At 52.1% G+C, this 23,733-nt stretch overlaps 6 protein-coding genes and 1 pseudogene across 7 annotated transcripts; 6 read left to right on the forward strand and 1 right to left on the reverse strand.

Moving 5' to 3' along the window:
* Positions 1–179: 179 nt before the first annotated feature.
* BO87DRAFT_t126 lies at positions 180–307 on the forward strand (annotated as a pseudogene). The gene has a single exon. The product of its transcript is annotated as a tRNA-OTHER (tRNA).
* A 527-nt stretch (positions 308–834) lies between these two features.
* Positions 835–2,595, forward strand: BO87DRAFT_356000 (MFS general substrate transporter; the record flags this gene model as incomplete). Its single annotated transcript, XM_025621358.1, has 2 exons — positions 835–1,142; positions 1,195–2,595. Exons 1-2 carry the CDS (start codon positions 1,008–1,010, stop codon positions 2,593–2,595), a joined length of 1,536 nt encoding a protein of 511 aa, XP_025481142.1. The 5' UTR covers positions 835–1,007.
* Positions 2,596–2,846: 251 nt separating this feature from the next.
* On the forward strand, positions 2,847–5,544 carry BO87DRAFT_433432 (uncharacterized protein). Its single transcript, XM_025627656.1, has 4 exons — positions 2,847–3,058; positions 3,119–3,956; positions 3,990–4,592; positions 4,662–5,544. Exons 1-4 carry the CDS (start codon positions 2,860–2,862, stop codon positions 5,440–5,442), a joined length of 2,421 nt encoding a protein of 806 aa, XP_025481143.1. The 5' UTR covers positions 2,847–2,859; the 3' UTR covers positions 5,443–5,544.
* A 918-nt stretch (positions 5,545–6,462) lies between these two features.
* Positions 6,463–7,074, forward strand: BO87DRAFT_433437 (uncharacterized protein; the record flags this gene model as incomplete). Its single annotated transcript, XM_025627657.1, has 1 exon — positions 6,463–7,074. The coding sequence occupies one exon, from the start codon at positions 6,463–6,465 to the stop codon at positions 7,021–7,023; it is 561 nt and encodes a 186-aa protein (XP_025481144.1). The 3' UTR covers positions 7,024–7,074.
* A 406-nt stretch (positions 7,075–7,480) lies between these two features.
* Positions 7,481–16,690, reverse strand: BO87DRAFT_433440 (polyketide synthase; the record flags this gene model as incomplete). The annotated part of the gene is made up of 4 exons (XM_025627658.1): positions 7,481–15,826; positions 15,950–16,218; positions 16,274–16,418; positions 16,472–16,690. 4 exons carry the CDS (start codon positions 16,688–16,690, stop codon positions 7,481–7,483), a joined length of 8,979 nt encoding a protein of 2,992 aa, XP_025481145.1.
* Positions 16,691–18,189: 1,499 nt separating this feature from the next.
* Positions 18,190–19,330, forward strand: BO87DRAFT_457846 (uncharacterized protein; the record flags this gene model as incomplete). The annotated part of the gene is made up of 2 exons (XM_025628833.1): positions 18,190–18,857; positions 18,922–19,330. 2 exons carry the CDS (start codon positions 18,190–18,192, stop codon positions 19,328–19,330), a joined length of 1,077 nt encoding a protein of 358 aa, XP_025481146.1.
* A 1,167-nt stretch (positions 19,331–20,497) lies between these two features.
* Positions 20,498–21,704, forward strand: BO87DRAFT_457847 (class I SAM-dependent methyltransferase). Its single transcript, XM_025628834.1, has 4 exons — positions 20,498–20,631; positions 20,698–20,811; positions 20,883–21,133; positions 21,222–21,704. The coding sequence occupies exons 1-4, from the start codon at positions 20,579–20,581 to the stop codon at positions 21,626–21,628; spliced, it is 825 nt and encodes a 274-aa protein (XP_025481147.1). The 5' UTR covers positions 20,498–20,578; the 3' UTR covers positions 21,629–21,704.
* The last annotated feature ends 2,029 nt before the right edge of the window (positions 21,705–23,733 follow it).

Genomic DNA, 23,733 nt, shown 5'->3' on the forward strand with positions numbered 1-23,733 from the left:
GACCAGCACGGACTGCTCCTCAGATATAATTTGTGCCACATGGTTATCTAGTCCTACTTCGACCAGATCGAATAAAATACATGTGCTACCATCACAAGTACTCATGCATCAGCTAAAATCCTGGTGCGCAGTACATCCTGAAACACGTAGCACAAAAATGACCTGTTTGCCACCTGAATGGGCCTATGGCGCAATTGGTAGCGCGTAGTAAGTTATCCTCATCCATTACTGGATTACCAACATCATCTAACATCTTCCGCAGCGACTCCAGATCGTAAGGTTGTCCGATCGAGCCGGGCTGGGCTCATCCATTCTTTTCTGTGTTTTTACTGTTGGATGCTTGTGATTATGGTGCTCATACCGTCTCTACCTCCTTTTGCTTTTTTTGGTACTGTATGTGAATGATTATGGTGAAGATCGGAGTACCGGAGCGTGTCTAGAAAGTGACATGTCTTGCAAATAATTACTGGTAAGAAGTTGCTACGGTCGTCATCTTCACAATCACAGTCTTGTCTAATTTCAGCTGTCTAGACATCTTCTCGTACGTTCCTCAGCCAGAATGTTCTGCTGCACATAATAAACTCTATGACGACCCAAATAGATGCCGGTTAGGGCTGCTATCCGAATTAGGAAGTTGTCTGGAGGACTTGCTACTAGCGTGGTGGCCAAGAGTTCTGATAGACCCGATTCGTCAAATATCAGAATATAGTGGGTAATTCAAACACTAGCTGGTATATTATTGGCTGGTTCAATTTGATACTTGACCAACTCCCCAGGAACCTCCATGTCGCCTTTTTCATTATAAAATTAATTTCGTTTGGATTGGTGCTTAATCTCCAGTTGGAGACCAACTCAGCACTCAGCGGCTTATGAATCAAGCTGATAGTAACTCAATTTAGTGCCTTGTTTAGGAAGTCTGCTTTTTGCGATGCACATATTTATACCCATGCCCAAGCTCGTTCAAGCAGAGCTAGACATGGCTGCTCAGTGTGAATCAACAAAGGACCATGAAAGAACAGTGCGCTGAGGACCAGCGTTCCCAAGATGTCGATCGTCAGGGCCGACAGCGCCCGCGCATCTTCCCTAACCTGGTCGTTGAGATTGGATTCTGCGTGGCTCTGATGCTATCCCAGATCATGTCGGTACGTCCATACCAACCATCCCCCAAACTCCAGCCATCTCACACCATGACAGGAATTCTTCATATCCGGCTTCAACGTCCTCATCCCATCCGTCTCACAAAGCCTGAACATCCCCGCCGCATCCACCGGCTGGCCCTCCAGCGCCTTCGCCCTCACAGCCGGCAGCTCCCTCCTCCTCTTCGGCCAACTAGCCGACAAATACGGCGGCTTCGTGGTCTTCACCTCAGGCCTAACATGGCACCTCGTTTGGACCCTAATCGCCGGGTTCTCCCAAAATGAAATCATGCTCAACTTCTGCCGTGCCCTGCAAGGCTTTGGCCCGGCCGCCATCCTCTCCGCAGGCATCATGCTACTGGGTTCGATCTACCCTCCAGGTCCCCGCAAGAACATTGTCTTCAGCATCTATGGCGGCTGCGCCCCGATAGGCTTCTCCGCAGGTATTCTCGTCTCCGGAATAGCGGACCAACTCCTCAACTGGCGCTGGTACTTCTGGATCGGCGCCATCCTGATCCTAATCACCCTCGTATCGGCCCTCATCTTCATCCCCGCTCCGATCCGCACCCAACGACCCAACCCAACCCTTAGAATCGACTACCTCGGCGCCGCCCTCTTCATCTCCAGCCTTATCCTGATCTTCTTCGCCGTCAACGACTGCGGCCACGCCCCTAATGGCTGGCGCACTCCATACATCCCCGTGACCCTGGTGATCGGCTGCATCCTCCTCGCCGGGGCAATCTACACTGAACACCGCCTCACCTCCTCCTCCACCGACGACAGCAAAACCACAACCACAACACAAGCCCCAACTCCAATCCTCCCCCTCACCCTCTTCCGCGTCCCTCACCTCCCCGCCCTCCTCATCGCCCTCTTCCTCTTCTACGGCACCTTCGGCATCTGGCTCCTCTACACAGTCACCTACATGCAAAACATCCTGCACATCTCCCCCCTTATGGTAGTAGTCTGGTACCTGCCCTTCGCGCTAGGCGGTATCGTCCTCAGCTTCGTCGGCGGGACAATCCTCCACATCGTCCCGGGTACTATCCTCCTGATACTCTCCGGCATAGGCTGGGTCATGGCCCCGCTTCTATTCGCCATCCTTCCCAAGGAAGGGGTGAGTTACTGGGCGTATATCTTCCCCGCGATGATTTGTGGCACTGTGGGCGTTGACATTACGTATAATATCACCAATGTGTTTCTTACTACTACGTTGCCTGAGCAGCAGCAGGGGTTGGCGGCTGCCGTGGCGAATAGTGTGTTGTTCCTGGGTGTGAGTTTCTTTGTTGGTTGGGGGGATTTTGTTGCTGAGATGGTGGATGGTCAGAGGGAGGGATATAAGGCGGCTTTTTGGTTGGGGGTCGCGTGTGCGGGCGTTGCGTTGGCGGTGTTGGTGGGGTGGGTGAAGATTGAGGCTGCGAGGGGGGAGGATGGGAAGGAAGAGGAGGGCGGTGGGTGAGGATGTCAGAAGTGTTGATGGGGTCATTCGTATCATAATTTAGAACTTGAAATCAATTCACGGAACTTACCTTGAAATATTTGGGTCTGTGACAACAGCTAAGATGTGAATGAGCTACATAAGTACACTAAACCCGAAACTACCTTCTCCTGCGTAAACTTCTTCGCTTATCACCGCCGTAAGCCACTCACAAGTCCTACTACATGCTGAAGAGGCAAATTCCTGAAACCCATTCTGATTTTGGGGACGACGTTGAGTTATATCATGGATCAGATGGAAAGGTGTACCGAAGAAAAGTCACTAGAAGATACGCCGGGGACGCTCCAGTTCACAAGGACTCTCGCAAGAACATACCGACTTTTTGGGAACTTATTCCTCTCTGAGCCGCCTCTGAAGTTGCGTGACAAAGTGGATGAGCTTCGACCTTATTTGCTCGAGCTTGAACATCGGGAGAAAAGCACCGGTATGTAGCCAAAAGTGGCTAAGTCCAGTGAGAGTTTCTACTAATCAATCATCGGTTTAGAAATCGATCATAAGGCAATATCCGATGAACTATCTTCCTTCCAGCTCGCAGAGACACAGCTCTGGAAGGACCCACTTCCCACCCGTTGTTTGGAGCATATTGTTCGTCCGTCAGGCTCATGGCAGGCACGTATCGCTCATCACCTACACAATCCTTCCTATACCACCCTTCACGCCAAAAACGGGGAGGTTGCTGATGTTACAAATGGGTGCACGGCACTCATTATGAACCATCACTACGACCCCGAGCTTCACTTCATGTTTGACCACTTCCACCGACGAGAGGACTTCTGCCCATTTGCAAAATATCCAGATCATATCCGAGCTTTCCATGAGAATCACACGGAATGGATTCGAAGCACAGTGCAGGCAAAGATAGAGATAATATACGGTTCTTCGGTAAGAAAATGGGCGATGAAGCATTTGGATTTGACATCACTCAGTCTGTGGGGGGAGTACGAAGGTGTTTGGCTCCACTTCGAGTGGAAGCCGATTGTGGCTGGGAAGAAGATCGCAAGAATCATTATATTCGCGCTACACCCACAGAGATTTCTCTCCTATCAGTCGAGGTCACAAAGAGAAGCAATAGAGCAGGATTTAAGGATTAGTGTTGCCCATCAGTTGGCGTGCCTGCCTTTTACTGCTGATTATTATGCTACGAGGCTTTGGACGAGCAAGGCTGAATTTATTCAGAACGCGTATTTCAATGAGTGGTGTCTAGCTGAGAAAGAAAATTCTCGGTTCGGTATTATCGACCTGCCGAGGCAAAGAAATGTACCAACACCGGATGCTGCATGCCCTATAATCACAGATACCAGCGAGGTCATGAGCTTTAAAAGGTTGGATGAGGTGCTCTTGAAAGTTCTGGACAGTAGGAAGCGCCTCGGCTCGCGAGAGTTCAGACAAGAATATAAGTCCTTGAATATGCAAAACGACTTGCTGGAGTCGTTACCCTGTGCGGTCATGAGAGAATGGTTTGAGGCCCAACAGCATTCATTTTTTGGTGGAATATCCATCAGGACTCGCGATGACCTGCTCTTTGCGTACAAAAAACATTGTGTTGGAGGTGATGGACCACAATCATCTAACCTAAATACCATGGAGTTAATTCAAGGCTTGATGAATTTTCAACAAGCAAGGATACGGAACCGCATCTATCGTGCCTACCGACCAACAGCCAGATCCTCCTGTTACTATTCCACTTTAGAAAGCATGCCTTGTGTATGCGACAACTGTCGCTGCCCGCAGCCTCCCGATCTCCTTCCTCGGTTCTCTATTCAGCATTCTGGGATATATATTTGTCGGGACTGCAAATGCAACTCAGAAGCTTGTTATGAAACAACAAGATATGCCATACCCGCTGATCAGACGCCATATATGGTATTTGATTTCCTGATTGATACCACCGTTGCAGCTCGCAAGCTGATCCGCACCGATGATGAGTGCGAAGGGTATTCCACTACCGTTAAACTCTGGTGCTTATACTGCAGGGAAAGGACTGTGATAGGGAAAACTTCCATTCGAAACTGAGCACTGGACAAAAGTCCCCAATGGACCAAAGGAGCACGTCCTAAATACATTCCAAGATCGTTCACATGTCATAACTGCTCTCGCAACGACCAGCATTTTGTTCCCGTCAATGGAGATATATCCTTCATCCCCTTACGCGATCTCGCTATATTTGCGTTCAATTTCTCGTATATGGACGACCAAACCCTGATCGCGCATCTTGAAGCCCGCCCCTCGAGCACATTCACCACTCGGAGCTATACCAGACGTTCACAGGTAAACCTCGGTAATGCCAACACGCCCGGGAGTCTAGATACCGGCCCTCCCCTAAAGAGGCGCAGGGGCACGAGAAAGGTTGACGCATCACAAGTACAGTTGCCGAATAGGATTGCTGGCGAGCCTTCTGAAGATAATGACGACGACCCGACGGAACCAAACGGCGGCAAGTCTATGATTGAAAATTATAGTAAGCCAGCTATTATCGAGTTAAAATGCAGCAAATGTGGTCAGCGCTGTGGTAGCAACTATCGACCTAGGTGGCATCGAGATACGGGAGATTATATCGCACTTTCGAGGCCCCAGTGCCCTCAAGGTTGCACGAACCAAAAAGTCTGGCTAGTACCGGTTTCTGATGTTGAATATATGACGGCCAATATGCTAGAAGCCCGGGAGAGAAGCGATGAGCGTCATCGACAAACGTACGGTCCTGTTCTTCATCTTGCTAATCCTCTGTCGGAGAGAGCTCTAAGAATGACTAGTTGGAGGGTCAGAAGTCTCGGACAACAAAAGCTACAGAATGAGCTACATCTATATTGAAATTTGCAATCTCACCTTTTCCTCACTACAGACTGCTTGGAGGGAAACGAGAAGTCAACGGGGAGGCACACAACATAGACGAAGTCATGATCATTGAAAGAGGGCATTGCGCCAGTCGAGCTCGCTCTTCTTTGTCCAAGTCGTCATTGGCTATGGTACACAAAACATTCGGAAAGGGGAATCCACGCGGTACGGTCTCTTGCCACACAAAAAGGATAGTCTTCCGCTCTGGAGTCTGCACAACATCCGCTACAGACCTGCTTCTCCGCTCACACTATACCCTTTGGGTAATATGCTTTTAGCTGCGTAGTCTCGCTATTCTAAGTTTTTCTTTCTTTTCTTTTCTTTTCTTTTCTTTCAGTGTTAGAAAGATGAATTTGTTCGATATTCACAGCAGAATTGGTCGCATCATTGAGATGATTATTCTACATCGAAACGGTTATCTCCCGAATGAACTTCTGCATGTATCAGGTTGGAGGCTAAGCATGAACGCAATCGGCAAGGAAAGTCCCTTTGGGCCAATTAATATGAAGACCCAGTATAGAAAGCGTTGCAATTAGGATACTGAGAACAGGCTAACCAGTGCTGCGTGCTCTAGTCTAGATAATATATATTGTATAGCTCCGGACAGTTTGAATAAGAACATTCTCGAAACCTGGGTTTTGGTTTAACTAAATTAGACACATCATTCCCGTGGAGAAAGAAGGATGCTTGCTTCCCATTAATTTCTCAATTTCTGCTCGGATCACCAAGGTATATATAATGATATAACGGCTTCTTCCCTTTGTTACTGAGGATATCTATGTATAAATCCTACTAATCTTGGCCAACTTCGACAAAATCCACCCAGGTTGGATTTCGCATATATATAGTTGCTTCTAGAATGGAGAAATAATTATATAAGTAGGCCGGTAAGGGAAAAGGATCTGAGAAGTTCTCTAGCTCCCTCAAAGCTAAACTCAAACAGTTCTGTGTGATAGTCAATCGAGCTTCCAACCCAGACCCAGCCAATCCATCAAAATGCCTCTTCCAACCGCCTCTACCGCATCTCTCTTCGAGGATGCGTTGCAGTCCAACGAGGCAATTGAAGTCCCCATTGGCGGAGTCGACTTTGTCTCCTTCACGAGTGGACAAACCATAAGAACACTTGGTACGAGGAGGTTGAATGGCAATTCGGCTCTTGTGCTCGTTTCCACCAAAGGTGCCATTTTAGCTAACGTTCCTCTGCCCCCCTGCAGCATGGAAGAACATAATGCTAGTCTAACGCAACTGTGGAAGAAAACGACCGCCTTCCTGAATCTCTTCAACAAAAATGCAGGGCTTTTTTTGGGCCCGGATGAGAAGAGGTATGCAATGGTTTATGGACCCTCTGCGAGACCTAAACCCTTCCCGAAATACAATGCGATCATTGATTCCATTCTTTCGAATTCGTTGGGAGTTATTGAGAAGCCCAAGATTGTCTCATATTCGTATGAGGAGGGCGGCCACAATCAGCCTGATAGTGGTTCTGTCTTTATTGATGGAAGAGGTGAAATTCCTAAGGTGTATGTGGAGGACAAGGATCAGAAATGGTTCGAGTGAGATGGTCACGGTATTTCTGATCATGGAACTGCCTGCGCGTTTTGGTGAGAGATAGATTCGATGAAGCAGAATTATACCTTTTCGTCTTTATACGATCTAGATTGACATCCTACTTAGGCCTCTCGTACACCAATACATTATGCTACCATTTCGTTTTGTGGGTCGTCGTCACCCAATCTCACTGAATATGGATGACCCCAGATCCAGTGGCAGGAGTGGGGACATGACTGAAGATTGTACCTGAATACTACCCTTTTATGCCAAATTCAATCAAAAAGTTAGTCAGCCTATCATTGAACAATCTGATGGGAAAAAGAAGAGAAGATAGCCCAACCCCCCCCTATATATAGAGCTACAATTACAATCGAACTAGATTGAGAAGGGATATAGTGTAGGTAGGTTAGAGATAATGATATTACTCCATAGCTATGTCAAGACAAAAGAATCTACATCAAGCTCAAAAGTTCCACTGGTCCAGCCAGTTTGACATCTGAGCCAGGGACACCGGGCCTAGAGACGCCATGGTCCGACTGGCTGCCCTGGCTCGCTCCAGACTCATTCTAGGACTTGCCTCCATCGCACCAGCCAGCAGGCGGTAGAAGTCTAACAACTTAATAGCTGGTTTCTCGGTCACTTCTTCTGGTGAGAGCTCCTGCAGGCGCCCCAGCTCATCTACCCATTCTGAGAGAGATACTAGCTTCACCGGATACCTCTCTTGAATGGCCGGAATAAGTGACTTCCAAGAAACACCTGTCGGGCTTGTCAGATGGAAGACACTGCTAGTAGTAGGAGTAGTAGCCATGGCGGCAGCCGTGGTGGCTCGGCGACTTTGGAGTATTTCCAACACGATGGTCGCCAGGATGTCCACAGCGACCCAGTCGACTAAAAAGTGACCCAGGTCGCTGGGGATCTGGCCCATTGACTTGGAAGTCTTGATCAGCGTGGGAATCCACTCGTGTGGATTCCACATACCCAGCCGGCTATTTGGACCTGCGATTTGGCCCACGCGCAGGATACTAGTTGGAACGCCACATTTTCTCGACGCCTCGATGCAGATCCGCTCCCCGACATGCTTAGCTTCAGCATAGCCTTGTGGCATCACGACATCTGCAGATTCCATAGGCTCTTCGGGAATTGTATCCCACTCCTCTGACACACCAGAGGGCTTCCACGCCGTGATCGTATTGACGGAGGAGATAAACGCCACGTGCGCATTATACCGGCTTGCCATGCTGAAGTTGATGAGTTCGCGAACACCCTTGATGTGAGGATCTTCGAAAGATGAGACGTGATGGTTCCAGTTTACTTTCCATGCGTTATGGATGATCGTGTCGACTGACTCTAGCAAATGGTTGTATTCCGATTCTGCCAGCCCCAGTTGACGTTCCCCAAACGAAGCCTTCAGAAATTGTACCCGGCTCGAGTCCTCAAGTAATGACGTATCGAGTCCCCTCTCCAAGAAACCGCGACGTTGCCGAGCTGCAGCGTCATCCGATCGGTTCAGACAGTAAATTTTACTGACCTGGGGATTGCGCAGCAAGCCGTACAAAAGGTAGTTGCCCAACGACCCCGTCGACCCAGTAAGAAGGATGGTCGACCGGTCCGAAACAGTAGCATCACCCATCGACACCCTGGACGAGCGCACGGGTAAATCCGCCGTGTAATTGCGTACTAGCTCGGCGATTTCATCGGAGCGTGTCACCGCTGGACTGCTGCTTGTGGTGGTGGTGGTTTTGCTGCTCTTCAGCCGATAACGACTTCGTTCGGCGGCCATCCTACTTAGTTCACGCAGGGGCGTGTTACTCATCAAGTCAAATACAGTGAATGTAGCCCCAATCTCGCGGTTAAACCAGTTGCGTAGATCGACCGACACCATGGAGTCCAGCCCATACATGTGAATGGGCTTACTTGGCTCCACGTCTGCAGCCGCTATTCCCAGCACCTGGCTCAGCTTTCCCGACAGCCACTCGAGCACCAGTTCGGTAGCTTCAACAATAGATGCTGACTGTTTCAGCAGCGCGGGCCGGTCAAGCGCAGTCGTCATTGCTATCGGTGCCATCTCCTTCTCTGCTTCCCCATGCCTTCGGTGCCGCTGCGCGTCCATTTGGAACAGGTGGCGGAACAACGGCCGGTGGACCGAATGGTGCAAATCGAGACATTTGGCCAAAGCAACCGATGGCATCTCAATGCCTACAACGACCTGCGCAGTCGAATGGGTTAGCCGTGGCAGAGTTGGATCGCAGTAATAGTCGAAGAGGGCGACCATCTCCTCGATAGCAATATCCATCAGCATGGCATTGCGCTGCAGCATCAACCGCAGGAAGTCGCTTTCAGCAACCATTCCCTCACTCAGCATCAGACCTAAGTCGATAGATACCGCCTTGAGACCCTGTGCGATCCGGAAATGCGCAAGAGAGTCCTTGAACGCATTTCCAGCTGCATAATTTGACTGACCGGGCGCCCCGAAGAGGCCATTCAGCGAGGATAGCAGCACGAAGAAATCCAGCTCGCGGGGTAGACACCAGTGTAGATTCCACGAGCCGGTAACCTTGGAGCCAATGCTGAGCGACCAGTCCTCATGCGTCATGTTTTCCCACATGTTGTCGCGCAAGGCCACTGTCGCCTGGATACATCCCCGGATCGGCGGCATCGTGCGCTTTAGCTCCAATAGCGCCTGCTCGAGCGACTCTCGCTGACTGATATCGACTGCAGGCGTTGCTACGTGCACACCTTGCCGTTCGAGCTCCTTTACCAATGCTTGCGCTGCCGCTGTACGCGCTCCCGAACGAGACAACAGCACCAGATGCCGCGCCCCGCGACTAGCCATCCACCGCGCCAGGCTGCGTCCCAGCCCACCAAGACCTCCGGCGATCACGTACGAGACATCAGCTGAAAATTGGGATCGGGGGCGAGTGATACTACTAACGGGGATGGAACGGCCGGCGTCAAGCGTCACAACGGTGCCTCCCATCAAATCCACCTGCTGCAATGCTTCCGTCTCGGAACCGGCGGTATAGACATGCGGCTGCGGCGGCTGATCGCCCAGATACTCAGTCATTGCCTCTTGGAAGATGTTGTAAGCGCGCTGTGGACGCTGCTGCAGGAGCTCAGCCATGTTGATGCGGGTGTAAGAGGTATTTGCGCGTTGGGCAAAAGGTTGCAGCGGCGACTTTTGTTGTTGTTGCTGCTTACCCCAGCTGATATCAACCAAGCGGCCACCAGAGGTGAGGTGCTGCGACATACGCTCGTCTGTGGCCGAGCAGACAATGACATCTATGCCACGAATCGCCAGCTTCATTAGGGCTGGCGCGAGCTCTGCGTCCTCGGTAACTACTAAGACCTCTGTCTCGGCCAGCTCAAGGGCGGTACACAGATTAGTCTTCTGGCTCTCGCTGGGCACGGTGGCTAAGACGCGTGCACTGCGGCGCATAGCTAGCTGTATGGCCATGCGTTGGACGCTGTTACCAACCGAATGATGTACAAGCACCGTCTCGTCCGTCGCCAGCCGCGCCACACAATCCAACGCGTAAAAGGCCAGCCACGCGGGAATTGGCACGGCGGCCGCCTGTGCAAAACTCCAATTCGCGGGGATTGGGACCACTGCGCGAGCTGAGGTGCGTACCAGGGACGCGGCCATGGCGTTGCCCACGGCGCACACCCGGTCGCCGGGCAGGAACCCTGTGCAGCTTCCTGCGGCACGGACAATACCAGAACAAGCGCTGCCCAGGGCCACTGCATCCAGCTGCCCGGCTGCCACTAAGACATCGCGCGGGCTCAATCCAAATGCTTGCACATCAAAGATTACCTCGTCCTCTGCCACCAAATCACCCTTGTGCTCCGCCACTTCATGGTATTCCAGCTCCTGTAGACGCCCCGGTGGTCCGATGCACAGGGTTGCAGCAGCGGCAGGCTTGCTTCCATCTTCCAGGGTCCACTGTTCGGTCCGACGAGGCATGGTCGCCTGGGATACGATCTCGTTCATGGGGTCATTTGACATGACACGGGGGATATGGATCACACCGTGCAAGGTGGAGTAGGTAGTCTCCACAGCATCAACCGGATTACGCATGATCTCGGTGACAAGGTGGTGGACCGTCTCAGTGGCACGGACTGACGAGACCTGGCCATCTAGGGCCAGGGTAACGAACTTGCGGGTGGCATCTTCCGAGGCCAGAGCGCGCCCGAATCCCTCAACCAGGCCATGCTGGGGAATTTGATCCGGACTCTCGGCTGGCGGCTGTGTGATCCACAGAACGTTCTTGGCCTGCAAGAGGACAGCATGCAAATGCGTCCAGTCGTGGGATGACACATCGGCCAACAATGTCTTCTCCATCTCAAGCAGCACCACCACCATGGCTTCCGTGGGAATGTCCAATTCTGATGCCTCGGCTAAAGAGCAGATCTGCCCGCCCAGTTCATGTGCCATCGCGCATTGCGACACAATCGATGGATCACGTATCACGATCTGCTGCTGTTGTTGTGGCTGCGGCTGCTCATTGTCAGGTACGTCTGCGCTAGAAACAATGATGCTCAGATATTGGCATTCCGGAATGCTCTGCCCGGGGACTTCAATCTCCACGCCTGAGAACCCGTTCTGCCTCAGCCGTTCATCCCACTGGGTCGGACTCAGACAGGGGCTGTGAGCTGAGCGCTCCTCGTGATCTAGCGGACTCCACCAGCCCTTCAACAGCCCAAATGCAAAGCCAATGTGTACCGAGTTAGGCTCAGTGATTTCGAACAGCAAAAGCTTGCCTCCGGGCTTCAGCAACCGCCGGACATGCTGCAGCGATTCATCGAGCCGATCTGTCGCATGCAGCACATGCGACGCTAGGACCAAATCATAGCTCCCATCCTCGAACCCCTGCGTGACCGGATCCACCGAGATATCACACGTGCGGAAGCGCACCACGGGGCTATAATCTGCAAACTTCTGCTGGGCTGCGGGGAAGAACCCTGGCGAGATGTCGGTATAATCGTACAGTGAACACTGCGCCGGTGCATCCGGGGGACAAAGAGTCTGCAACGACCGTAGCGTCTGACCCCCCGTGCCAGCGCCGACTTCCAACACCCTCAGCTCCGGGTTTTTGAACCCCAGCAACTCGAGGTAACGCGACGCCGGGTGCGCGTGGTATGCATCCGCCAGCATCTGCTCGTAGTACCGGTGCAACATCCCGTCACGGAATAGTAGTTCCAGCGGATCCTCCGTCCCCGACAGCACCGCGATCAAATGCCGTCCCACAGTCATGAAGAATTGTCCTTCTGTGCCACAGCCCTCCTCCACTTCCTGCACCAGGCGCGCCTGCGCATCCGGATCCTGCGCCAGCTTCTGTGCCGCCGTCCATTCGGGACTACCCCGAAGTCGCTGGCGCTGGTAGTGCATCCAGGCTACGTACCGCTGGAGATAATTAGGTACGGGCACCTCTGGATGCTGCGCCAGGTACTCCATTGCCTTGATCACATATCCAAGCGTAGCCACCTGCAAAGATCGAAACCGGCCCAGCGCATTAGGCGCTTCTGACGGTCGGTCGCGACAGACCTCCTCGCGCAGCTGCTCGCGATCAAGCATATCCACGTCAGGCCGCCAAACCAGGCTCGTGCATAGCTGGCGTTGTCGCGACGAGTCGCCAATTACTGCTGTTGGCTTCGCCGCCTCAATAAAGGAGGTTTCCAGACCTTCAATACATAGCAGCGGCCGATCCCCGTCCACACTCATGCCTACCACATCGGCCCTGGCGCCACGATGGCCCCGCAGCCGGCATTGCGCGACAGCCAGGATCTCGCCCTGGTGCAGCAATGCCGGCTTACGAAGGTCCATCCAGATGCGGGAAGCCCGCGCTGGTACCATAGTCGGCAAAGTGTCGCGCTGTTCGTGGTTCAGCGCCGGCACGACCAACTGCGCCAGCCCGTCCATGGTACACGGGTGCACGGCATACGGCGGCGCGTCCTCCTCACTCATGACCCTTTTCCAGCTCTCCAAGTCAATTGCCGCCACTGCCGTGGCACCCGGTCCCAGCCGCAGCTGCTTGACGTTCTGAAACGCCGGGCCGTAATGCAGAGAGCTGCCCGTCGAGCCATCGTAGATGTCCTGCGGCGATGGCTGGGAGCAACCGTCCCTCACCTGCTGTACCCACTCCTGCACCAATTGCCCATTGGTAACAGCACTGGGGAGCACAAGCGTCTCAAGTTCATCCTCATGATCCGCTGCTGCCCCCCGGATCCTCCCTTCACAGCACTCCACGTAACTCCCGCCCTCCATCGCAAACAGCCTAAACCTCGTCCACTCCGATCCCTCGCTAATCAGCGTCAATTGTGTCTCGACCTCCCCTGCCTCCGCGGGCACCCGCAAAGCATGTATAAATCGCGCGTCCCGAATTTCGATACCCGGTGTGGTCATCAGGCCAAGCTGGCGAAAAGCTTCCACAGCCATGAGCAGCATCCCGGTTCCTGGACAGAGAATCTGACCGTCGAGAGTGTGGTCGCGGAGCCAGGGGACTTCGCGCAGACGGATGATATTGCGCCATTGCGCGATCTGCGGGTTCCAGTCTAGGCTACGGGTGCCGAGAAGGTCGTGGCGGCGGTGTGTGCGGAAGCGGAAGTTCTTGCCAAGGCGGCTTTCTTTCCAGTAGGTTTGGCTGTGGTTAAAGGGGTAGCTGGGGAGACGGTGGGAGGGGATGGGCCGTGGTTTGGATTGGGGGATATTGTTGGCGAGGAGGAGGTTGGGCGTGAAGCCCGCGCAGAAAAGGTGGCCAGTGGCCTGGAGGAGGGTGGTTGAGGCGGGAACTTTGCGGTCCAGGAGGGAGAGGTAGCGAGGAGGCGTTGCCTTAGTGGCTGTTTTGGAGGCTGCTGAGGCGCGAATGGTATCGGTGATGGGGCCTTGGAGGGCACGATGAGGGCCGATTTCAAGAAGATGAGTGATGGGGAAGGAGGTGGATGATGATTCCGCGAACAGAAGGCGTGAGAGAGCGCCGCAGAATTCTACGGGTGAAGTCAGGTTTCGGACCCAGTAGTCTGCGCTGGCGAGGACTTTTGGGGTGACGAGGGCTTGTGTTACCGAAGAGATCATCGGGGTGGTGGTAGTAGTATATCGTGGGTTTGCCTTGAGATTTGGGAGCAAGAGGTCACCCATTGCGTCGCGGTATTCGGCGGCGATAGCGTTCATGGCGGGCGAGTGGTAGGCCATGGGGACACGCAGCATGCGGGCAAATATGGAGTCATGCTCAAGCCATTGTTGGAGAGTGTGCAGCTGGGCGATGGACCCAGTGAGGGTGATGCTGGTTGGGCTGTTGACGCAGCCCACAATGACTGCAGTGGGCTGGTCAAGACGAGCCAGGTAGGGCTGGATGTCTGAGACAGAGGCGCCGACAGCCATCATTGACAAATCCGTTCTTTGACTTGCTAGCTGCGAGGATAGGCGGCCACGGTGATAGGCGATCTTGACGGCCGTGGCGCGCGACAAGGCACCGGCTGCATAGCCTGCGGCAATTTCGCCGGACGAGTGACCCACAACGATGGCCGGCTGGACGCCCCAACTTTGAAGCAGATCGACCAGAGCGATCTGTAGACAGGTGGTTGCTGGCTGACTGTACTCTGGCTGATTGATGGGCAGGTGGCTGTCGCCCTCGAACAAGCCGCGCAGGGACCACGAGCAGCCGAGGGCATGAAGGTCAGCATCCAACAGGTCGACTGTTTGTTTGAACACCGGATGCACCGAGATTAGGCCCTTCCCCATTCCCAGGTACTGTGCGCCTTGTCCTGTGAACACAAAGGCTAGTTGTACTCCATCGCGTGCTCGTACGGGCTTTACGGCCTCCAGTTGCTGACCACCTCCAGTGACCGTAAAACCTCTCCAAGGGAATCTGCTCCGACGGGAAGTCAAGGTGTAGGCCAAGTCTGACAGCTCCTCTGGAGGACACTGGCGGATGGTGTCGTGATACGCAGCGCTGAGCTTTTCCGCAGCAGTTTGGTCCGCAGCGGACCAGACAAGCACTTTGACGGTCGTCTCAGATGCTGACGGAGCAGCTAGTACTTGCAGTGTGGGACTTGGTGCTATATAACATGGTTGCGTTTGGTGATATCCCTTGAGTCCATGCTGGTCCAGATAATGGTAGGCATCATCCAGGATAACTGTGGAGTTGGTACCGCCGAACCCGAAAGAGTTGACGCAAGCACGACGCAGGCCGGTACTAGGCCAGGGAATAGCTACCTTGGGGAACTTTAAACGGAGCTGGTTGGCATCAATGCGGGGGTTCAGTGTGCGGAACCCGGCAATCGGGGGGATAATGCCATGCTCCAAAACTAGGATGGTCTTGATTAGGCCGGCCAAACCGCTGGCACCCTCCAGATGACCGATATTAGCCTTAACCGCACCGATATACAGCGGGTCCTCGACAGACCGGCAGTGACTGAAGGCCTGACCGATAGCGTTGGCCTCGATGGGGTCCCCGACCGGGGTTCCGGTACCGTGGGCCTCGAAGAAGCGCGTTGGACCCATGTCCAATCCTACCTGGTCGTAGGTCCGCTTGATTAGATCGAGTTGGGATGACCCGTTGGGCTGCGTGATACCGGGAGTTCGACCGTCCTGGTTTGCGCCTGTGTTGCGAATAACTGCGCGAATGCAGTCGCCATCACGCAAAGCATCAGACAGTCGCTTCACGACAAGCATGCCAATGCCTTCACCACGCGCGTAGCCGTTGGCCTGCTTGTCAAAGCTCCAGCTTCGGCTGTCGGGTGAGAGGAAGTTGAAAGAAGACATCATCTTCATAAAATTTGGGTGGAAAACGATGTTGGCTCCCCCAACGAGTGCCTGAGGACATTTACCCATAGTATGTTAGCCATTGCTTTGCAGATGTGCCCATCAAAGGAGATTTAACTGGGCATGGCTGGATTTGATTGACCAATCTCTACACATGAATGACCGGACACATACCATGGAAGAATTTCCCGCAGCCAGACCTTGAGCCGCTAGGTGCAAGGCGACCAAGCTGCTGGAGCAGGCCGAATCGAGATTCATAGAGACACCTTTGAAGTTGAAGAACCAGCTCACCCGATGGGCTAGCATTGAGGGGGCAATTCCCATCGCGGCGTGGGTGGCTTCGAGCTCAAAGTCCTCCTGTAGGACACTCTGGTAGTCATTGGTGAAACACCCCGTGTATACGGCCGTGTTAGTGCCGGAACACTTCTCAATCGGGATGCCAGCTGGACGAGTCATGAGCAAATTGGAATAGGTTCTCGTGAAGGAGAGAATGGGTACCATCTTCCAATGCGTGGTATGTCGCTTCCAACATGCGTCGGTGCTGTGGATCCATACAGGCAGCCTCTCCGGGCGTGATGGAGAAGAAAGGAGCGTCGAATGCTCCCAGGTCTTCTCGGATGAAGTTTCCTCCCCGAACAGATAGCTACGAACAACATCAGCCGTGTGAGGTACACAGGATCATTAGAGGGGGCGTACGTTACTAGGCCGATCCTTCGACGGGTGGTAGAACGCCTCGATGTTCATCCGATCCGTGGGAAAGTCCGTACTGGCGGATCTTCCGTGGCGGATCATCTCCCAAAAGCGTTCACTGGATGTCGCCTCCTGGGGAAACTCAAAGGCAAAGCCGACAATGGCCAAGGGAACTGACCGGCTGTCGCTCGGGCAGTAGGAATCTTCGCTGAGCATAAGCGGCATTGTGTAGAATTGAGATTCTTGCGTAGAAGAAAAGGGGGCTGTCTTATTCCAAATGATTTGTGGCACTCATTGCAGGTTCTAGTCTTTGCCTTATATCTTCTCGGAGAGAGAGGGTCAGCTAACTGTATAGTCCCTACTTCCATATCAACCCGGGATGGGATATACACAGTAATTGGATTCTATCCCTCTTGCCTAAGAGTAAATGATATTACAGGATACTGTAGCCAGTCAAGTAGACGAGTGTTTCCGGACGTAAGAGCGCTGCGGCGATGCACGGACCGGTTTGGTGCAAGGGATGCTCGTAGGCCGCGCCATTTCGCCTCTATTGCGATCCAACGATAGGCTGAAGCACAAGACAACTGCGACCTCATTAATCCTCTCCCGCCGATATGGCCCCTAAATCACATTCCCAGGACCCATCAGGAGAGGGCTGTGCTCAGAGTGTACAAACATGCCGTTTATCCGGTAGCATATCGAAGAGGCTTAGGTTGTCGATGGCTCCCAAGTGAGTGCAGGTGATTCGCATACCCGCCGCGACTGGCCGAGTGAGGCTAGAAGCAATAACATGGCGAGCAATGATTGGTTGGCTGTATGTATGTGATTGCTGACCAACATGGATGAACAGAGAGGGGGTGGTGTTGTCTGATGTCGGCTGTGCCACCGTTAGTGCAATTAGGGCAGACTGCGTAGACCTTCAGGCTCCTAGCCGTCACCTAGAGGAGCTTAATGATCCCAGAATAGGGTACCTGATACAGGTTTGCGCAAAGGGGGCTTATCTGGGGGGGTGGGGGTCACACCATGGAATGATTGGGAGCTTCCGTGTCAGTTCCGCCCGTAGCGCTGAGGCTTAATTTTACTACTCACGTTAGGGCCTTGGGGGCCGTAATGAGACAATGGCATTACAACCTGTTACAAGGCGTCTGCAGTAAGCCGTTCGCTGTACTGCACACACAGAAATCCTTTCCTTATCCCACCTCCGTCGAAGTCTGTTAATCTGACAGCGAACCGCCGCCTGGCTGAGAAAGAAAAGACATATATCCCAAGCCAAGGTACCTCCGGGCTAGTAAAACCATCATATATTCATTTACTGATAAATGCCTCTCCCCTACCATACCTCCTCTGGCGTAATAGCTCCTATGATTACAAGGAATGCTGAACCGGTATGGATACTCCTTCTGATCACAACTGGTATTGTTTGATAGACTGCATCCATATGCATCCATATGCATCTACTACTTGGTGTTGTGGTGCCGTCCCCACCATCGACCGGTGGTGGAGAGCAGGAAGAGAGAGGGGGTGGGGGGAAGGGCTGGCTTATCCTGCACCTCGACAACTCTTGTCACAGCCCCAGAACCTCCCTTCTTCCGGGGCGACGGGTTCAAAAGTCATGGTGAGAAAGATCTGGGGCCCACGATATCCTCCCACCTCCCCTTTTATTTCCACGCAATGCTTTCTCTGCGAGTCTCCCCTCTCATCAACTAGCCCTCTCATATCTCATCATGTACACTCGGCGGGAAGAAGACAATCTCACTGCATCGAAACAGCCATTGCTGTATGGAATGAACATTCTGTTCATAATATTGTCGACCATTGCGATTGTTCTACGCTTCATCTCGCGACGAATCGGCAGAGTCCGCTGGGGCCGAGATGATACTCTCATCGTCTTAGCCTGGGTGGCCACCATGGCCTTCTTCGTTATAATGATTGTTGACGTCCGCTACGGAGGCACCGGATTGCATGTCGCGTACATAATGGAGACTGACCCAACCCAATCGGTCGTGTTCTCCAAACTCATCATTGCGGTTTCAATAGTATGGTGTGTCTCCACAGCTCTCTCGAAGTTGACCATCCTGAGCCTCTACATTACCCTTTTTGGCATCAACAAGTCAGCGCGCTATGCCTGCTATCTCACTGGGGCTATCGTCATCGGCTATTCAGTCGGGGGATTCTCAGCGTGCTTTGCCGTCTGCAGACCTCTCAAAGCCCTCTGGGACACCAACGTCAAAGGCACCTGTTTCGATCTAAACATGCTCCTCCGATGGATCCGACTTCCAAACATCGTGTCGGATATTGCCATCATGATCATCCCTATTCCGTATGTACTGAAGCTACAAGTCACGGGACGTGTCCGCCTCGGCCTTATCGTGACCTTCCTGTTTGGCAGTGTGTGAGTTGAGTCCGCTCCCTTCTCGTGCGCCAGACTCGCTAACCCGAGAGGTTTTGTGCTGTAGGGGTTTTATATTTGGTGTCATATGCTGGAGCGAGTACCTGAAGACCGATGCGGTGGCCGACAAGACGTGGTCGGCCATCTACATCTTCGTCTGGAGTGACGTTGAGGCAGGCATGTATTTCATTGCCACTTGCTTCCTGGCCTACCAACCCCTGGTGAACCGCATATGGTCGCGGCTGAGCTCGAGGGTGGCTTTCAGCAAGAATGGTAAATCCGCCGGTCAGCCGGAAAACACCACCGACCGCAGTACTACGCCTTTTGCCTTCAGCCGTTCCCCTACTCGGTACGTGGAGATCACCAAAGAACAGAGCTTCTCCGTCTCTGTGGGGGACCAGGAGGACACCATTGGATTGGTGCCCGTGGCGCACACCATACCGGAACCTCAATTTGGATCCCGTTTGTCCCGTTAGTGGACCCATTGGGGAGGAGGCGGAAGTTGCAGGTGGGCTGAGGTAGAAGATGCAGCGAGAGGGAGAGAGGGAGAGGTGGTGGGGGGGGGGGAGGCTGTGGGTGGTAGCCTTTGACATGTAGCCAGTCGTTAAATTGTATAGTTTTTCCCGCATACATGATTGCTATCCTCATTAAGTTGCAGTTGCGCGTACATATCCTACGCGAGGTCTATCACACATTAGTAGTTCCAAACTAGTTAACTAGGAGTTGACACTTGCTATGTGAACTCCACAACTGGTAAGCGGGTCCCGCAGATAGATGCCCATAGAACTAACCTATCTAAGTACTGGTACGGGATAGTTAGCTCTGATCGGTGATTCAGCCTAGCCGATATATCCGAGCTGGCAGATCAACCCCCATTTTGGCTGTACGCCATTCTTGATCATCTTGCGCCGTAGCGCATGAACTGTGTGTAGACCAAGAAAGCCTCGCTGTCAGCCAGAGTTTCACTTCTCCTACCTATCCTGGTCTGAGCGGGTTATACTGGGCTAATCCTGGATAGGAAACTCGTGCGTAGCTAGCCCGAGTAGCTTGGCTGTTGGACGATATGTGGAATTCGGGAGCGTACCCCTGTAAACACATAGCAACCAATAAGAAGACTGACTAGACACGGGTAGTAGTGAGCAAACTCCTTTCACAAACAGGCACGGACATCCTGGGACGGAGACGGATCGCCCCACTGAGCACGGTGGCACGCGCGGGAAGGAAAGTAAGCTCCAGGACATTTCGGCCCCCTACGCTAGTGGTAATCCCTGTCTGGTGCAAACAACAGCCTCATGTAGGTGAGAAATTAGTTTGAGACCTTGCCTTAGGCTAAGCATTTCGCATCGGTCTTACGCGCCCGGCTTAGTACGGGTATTGTAACCGTTTTCACACATAATAATTTTCCGCTAGTTGGGAATGTTGTGAGCCCTTATGCAGCATTTTACTATACAACGAAGGGTGGACTGGGGCTGAGATGCAGCTGGCTCCAGCCAGATATAGGTAACCGTTGAGAGGTCTTGGATTTAACTGCGGGAGGGATGAATCATTATAAATAATCCTTCATTTCCTCATGTCCTTCCTCAACCATCGCTCTCAAATCAGTCCCATTTCCATATTCTCCCCCCCCCCCCCCCTCTCTATATTTCTATCTCTCTATAGTTCCAAGTCCCATAGTCCCTCCACTCATCCACCACACTCCCCAAAACTCATTAAGTTTTCTCAACATGTCGGAAAAGCCCAATTACGTTCTTACCCGGGATTATCTCGATAACAATCGGTAAGTTTCCCCTACGATGTCATGGTGAGCGCGACAAATAGATAGTAATGGTTGGGAATCATCCAGATTAAATCTCCACCACTACCTCATCACGGAGCTGTTCGGTTACCACATCCATCCTGACATTCCTATTAAGGACAACAATAGTTTTCGCATTGCCGATGTAGGCACAGGAACTGGGTATGTGGTAATACCTATCTATTGCATGAGCTTCTAAGAAAACCAAACAGACTAACGTGACCATCGTATAGGGTCTGGGTAACAGACCTAGCCCGCCGACTGCCGACCTCGGTGCAACTGGATGCCTTGGACATCTCATTCGATTCGGCCCCCCCTGCCGAATGGCTTCCGTCAAATGTTAAAACCTTCAAGTGGGATGTCAAGCAGGAGATCCCTGAGGAGCTCGTGGGCGTTTATGATATCGTCCATATTCGGCTCTTCATCTTCGTCCTCCTGGACTCTGAGGTTCAGCCTGTCCTTGAACGGATTTTGAAACTCCTTAGTACGTTCCTTGCACTTCAGCCCCCATCCACCCTACTGCGACTCGGCCCTATTTAATTTGGAGACCAAGCTAATTTGTCCCACGCTAGAACCGGGCGGCTACATCCAGTGGACTGAAGTCGACATGGGATCCACTAGAACTGAAAGCGCCAACCCAGCCAACAGCACCGAGGCTTTGACAAAGATGATTCGCCTCTCAGAGGGTCGGGATGAGCGACTACGTCCACGATGGGTTCCCAGCCTGGCGTCTAAGATGGCCGCCGCCGGGTACGAGAATGTCAAGGAGGATGCCCGCGATGCGCCTCCCCATCTAGCCCTGGCGCTGCATGATTGCAATATCATGATCCATGAGACATTTGCCCGGAAATTCAAGAACCCGCAGACAGCTCAAGTGCTGAACGAACTGATCCCCGAGGTGGAGAAAGAGACCAAAGAGGGTTCCTGCTTGTCGCATACGAGATACACTGTCGTGGGAAGAAAACCTCTCGCGCAGTGAATTGTAGGCCCGGAAATGATCCCAGAGCCAAGGCCTTCCGCCGTGTACGGTAAATCCTTGTATAGTTATATCTCTGAACTCAATTGATCAGGCCGATTTATCGGTTTCTCCTCATTCCACCTTTCTGGTCTCTGTCAGTAAGCAGACACTCGAGGTGTCCAACCCAAGCCTGGCCTATCGGTTGGTTAACGTGCCAGTGTGTTGCTTTGTGAGCAATACCTTTCGTTGCTCGGATGATTCTCTCTAGATTCGTCGTTTTCTCAACAAAATAGGTAGTACCATATTCGGGAAATGATCAGCAATGACGTGTGGGCTGTGTGCACAGCGGGAAGAACAAACACCAGCAATATGCCAGACCAGACCTGCTCATAACTCCATGAAACCCTTGACGAGAAAAATTTTTACAGCCCGCTTCACAATTCGGAATGCTAGGCTCCGATCTACTGGCCAGACATCAATCTGACTGCGGCTCCCAATAGCCCTTTGGGTAGGCATGAAACCAACCAACTACCACCAAGTGTGACAAACCCCCCAGCATGCGTCCGTCATCACATAGCCAAGCCTCGTCATTTCCCATATCCGGCTTGGTACACGTTGCTACAAACGCGTTATTGAGCTGTGTGGAATCCGGATCATGAATACTTGCATTAGCGCCCTGTATTTTGGATAGCGCTAACTTTCCTGCTCCTTCCCATTAGTGCTTAGCACAACTCGGCCCCTCTCGGCCAAATGCATTAACCCCTCTTTACGGCTCGCAACAAACATACCTCAAGATATTTTTGGGTGACTTTAGGTAATATATGACATGAATGAGCCAATCGCTCCTTTCATATCTCTTATGCGAGACATCCTGTACTGTATCAATACTACTGCAATCTGCGCGTCCGACCGGCGTTTGAACCGGATAATAATAATATGTCAGTACACGTTCCGTAAACCTCCGGCGGGGGCAATCTCAATATTCTACCCCCAAGCTATACATTGGGGTTATTGGGTTTAGGTCTACATGGATATGGGTTGTTTGCGGGATATTCAAGAGTGGACGGCTAAGTCAGTAAGCAGGGTCATGACGACTATACTATAGGCGAACAGTGGTTCACTATATTTGCTACGTCTTTAAAGTCGAGTTATGCTTGGGACTACTGCTTCTATTACCGCAAGGCTTTGACTGAAATCACAGACAGACTCCCCAAAATATTAAAGCTCACTGACATGAAACAGACTAGGAGTAACTTATAGTAGGGAAGATTGAACGCGCGATTAGACTGATTATCTTGCTAGCTAAAAGACTATGAATTGAGTGCCACATATTCATAAAGTATGCGAGTGGCAGCTTACCCGATCTTCGACAGATAAACACAAATTTAAGGTATCGAATGATTAATTTTACCGTATGTACTGCAATTGAGATTGTGTATGGAGATGTGACCCAGGCACGGAAGGTGTCCGACCTGTAATTGTTGTTGCAGATTATACTGATAAATTCACTTTAAAAATATACACAGTCTCGCTTGCATCTCCGTCAGATGTATTATGTCAAACCCTCCATACAATGATAGTGATCACCGCATTAGCCAACTTAATGGTACTATAACAGAGCAATTTCTCACTAATATAACAAGGTATATACTCCTAGTTAAGGCGAGCTGGATATAATATATATTATTTCTCACAGTTACGTACACCACATCATCGTCAAGACATAGATCAGTCTTCTGAAAGCCCTCCAAGAGGAAGTACTACAACATGCATACTATTGGAGAAAGTGTACATGCAAAGGTTATTCGCTCGCGTTATCGGCTACGGACCGTATACTCTGGGAAGTGAAAGTAACCGCCTCAAGCAAATAAGGCTATGTACAAATTCCAGCCATGCAAACAGGAAAACGAAGTAGATTCGCAATTATTAGGTCCCGGACATCAACCTCGTAACGTGACTCCCGTGAGCACTAAGTCAGTGGCAGCTAAGGAATAGTATACGATATACGAACATGAACTCGGGCCCACACTAAAGACAGGTTGGTCTTGCTGAGTACAATATTTATCAGCGCACAGGTGCAGGCATATCGTGGAACATGGAGGGGGCTGAGCACCATGTCAGTTTGG

The sequence above is a fragment of the Aspergillus neoniger genome (genome assembly GCF_003184625.1).
Source record: "Aspergillus neoniger CBS 115656 unplaced genomic scaffold BO87scaffold_11, whole genome shotgun sequence".
In the NCBI taxonomy this organism is placed as follows: Eukaryota; Fungi; Ascomycota; class Eurotiomycetes; order Eurotiales; family Aspergillaceae; genus Aspergillus; species Aspergillus neoniger.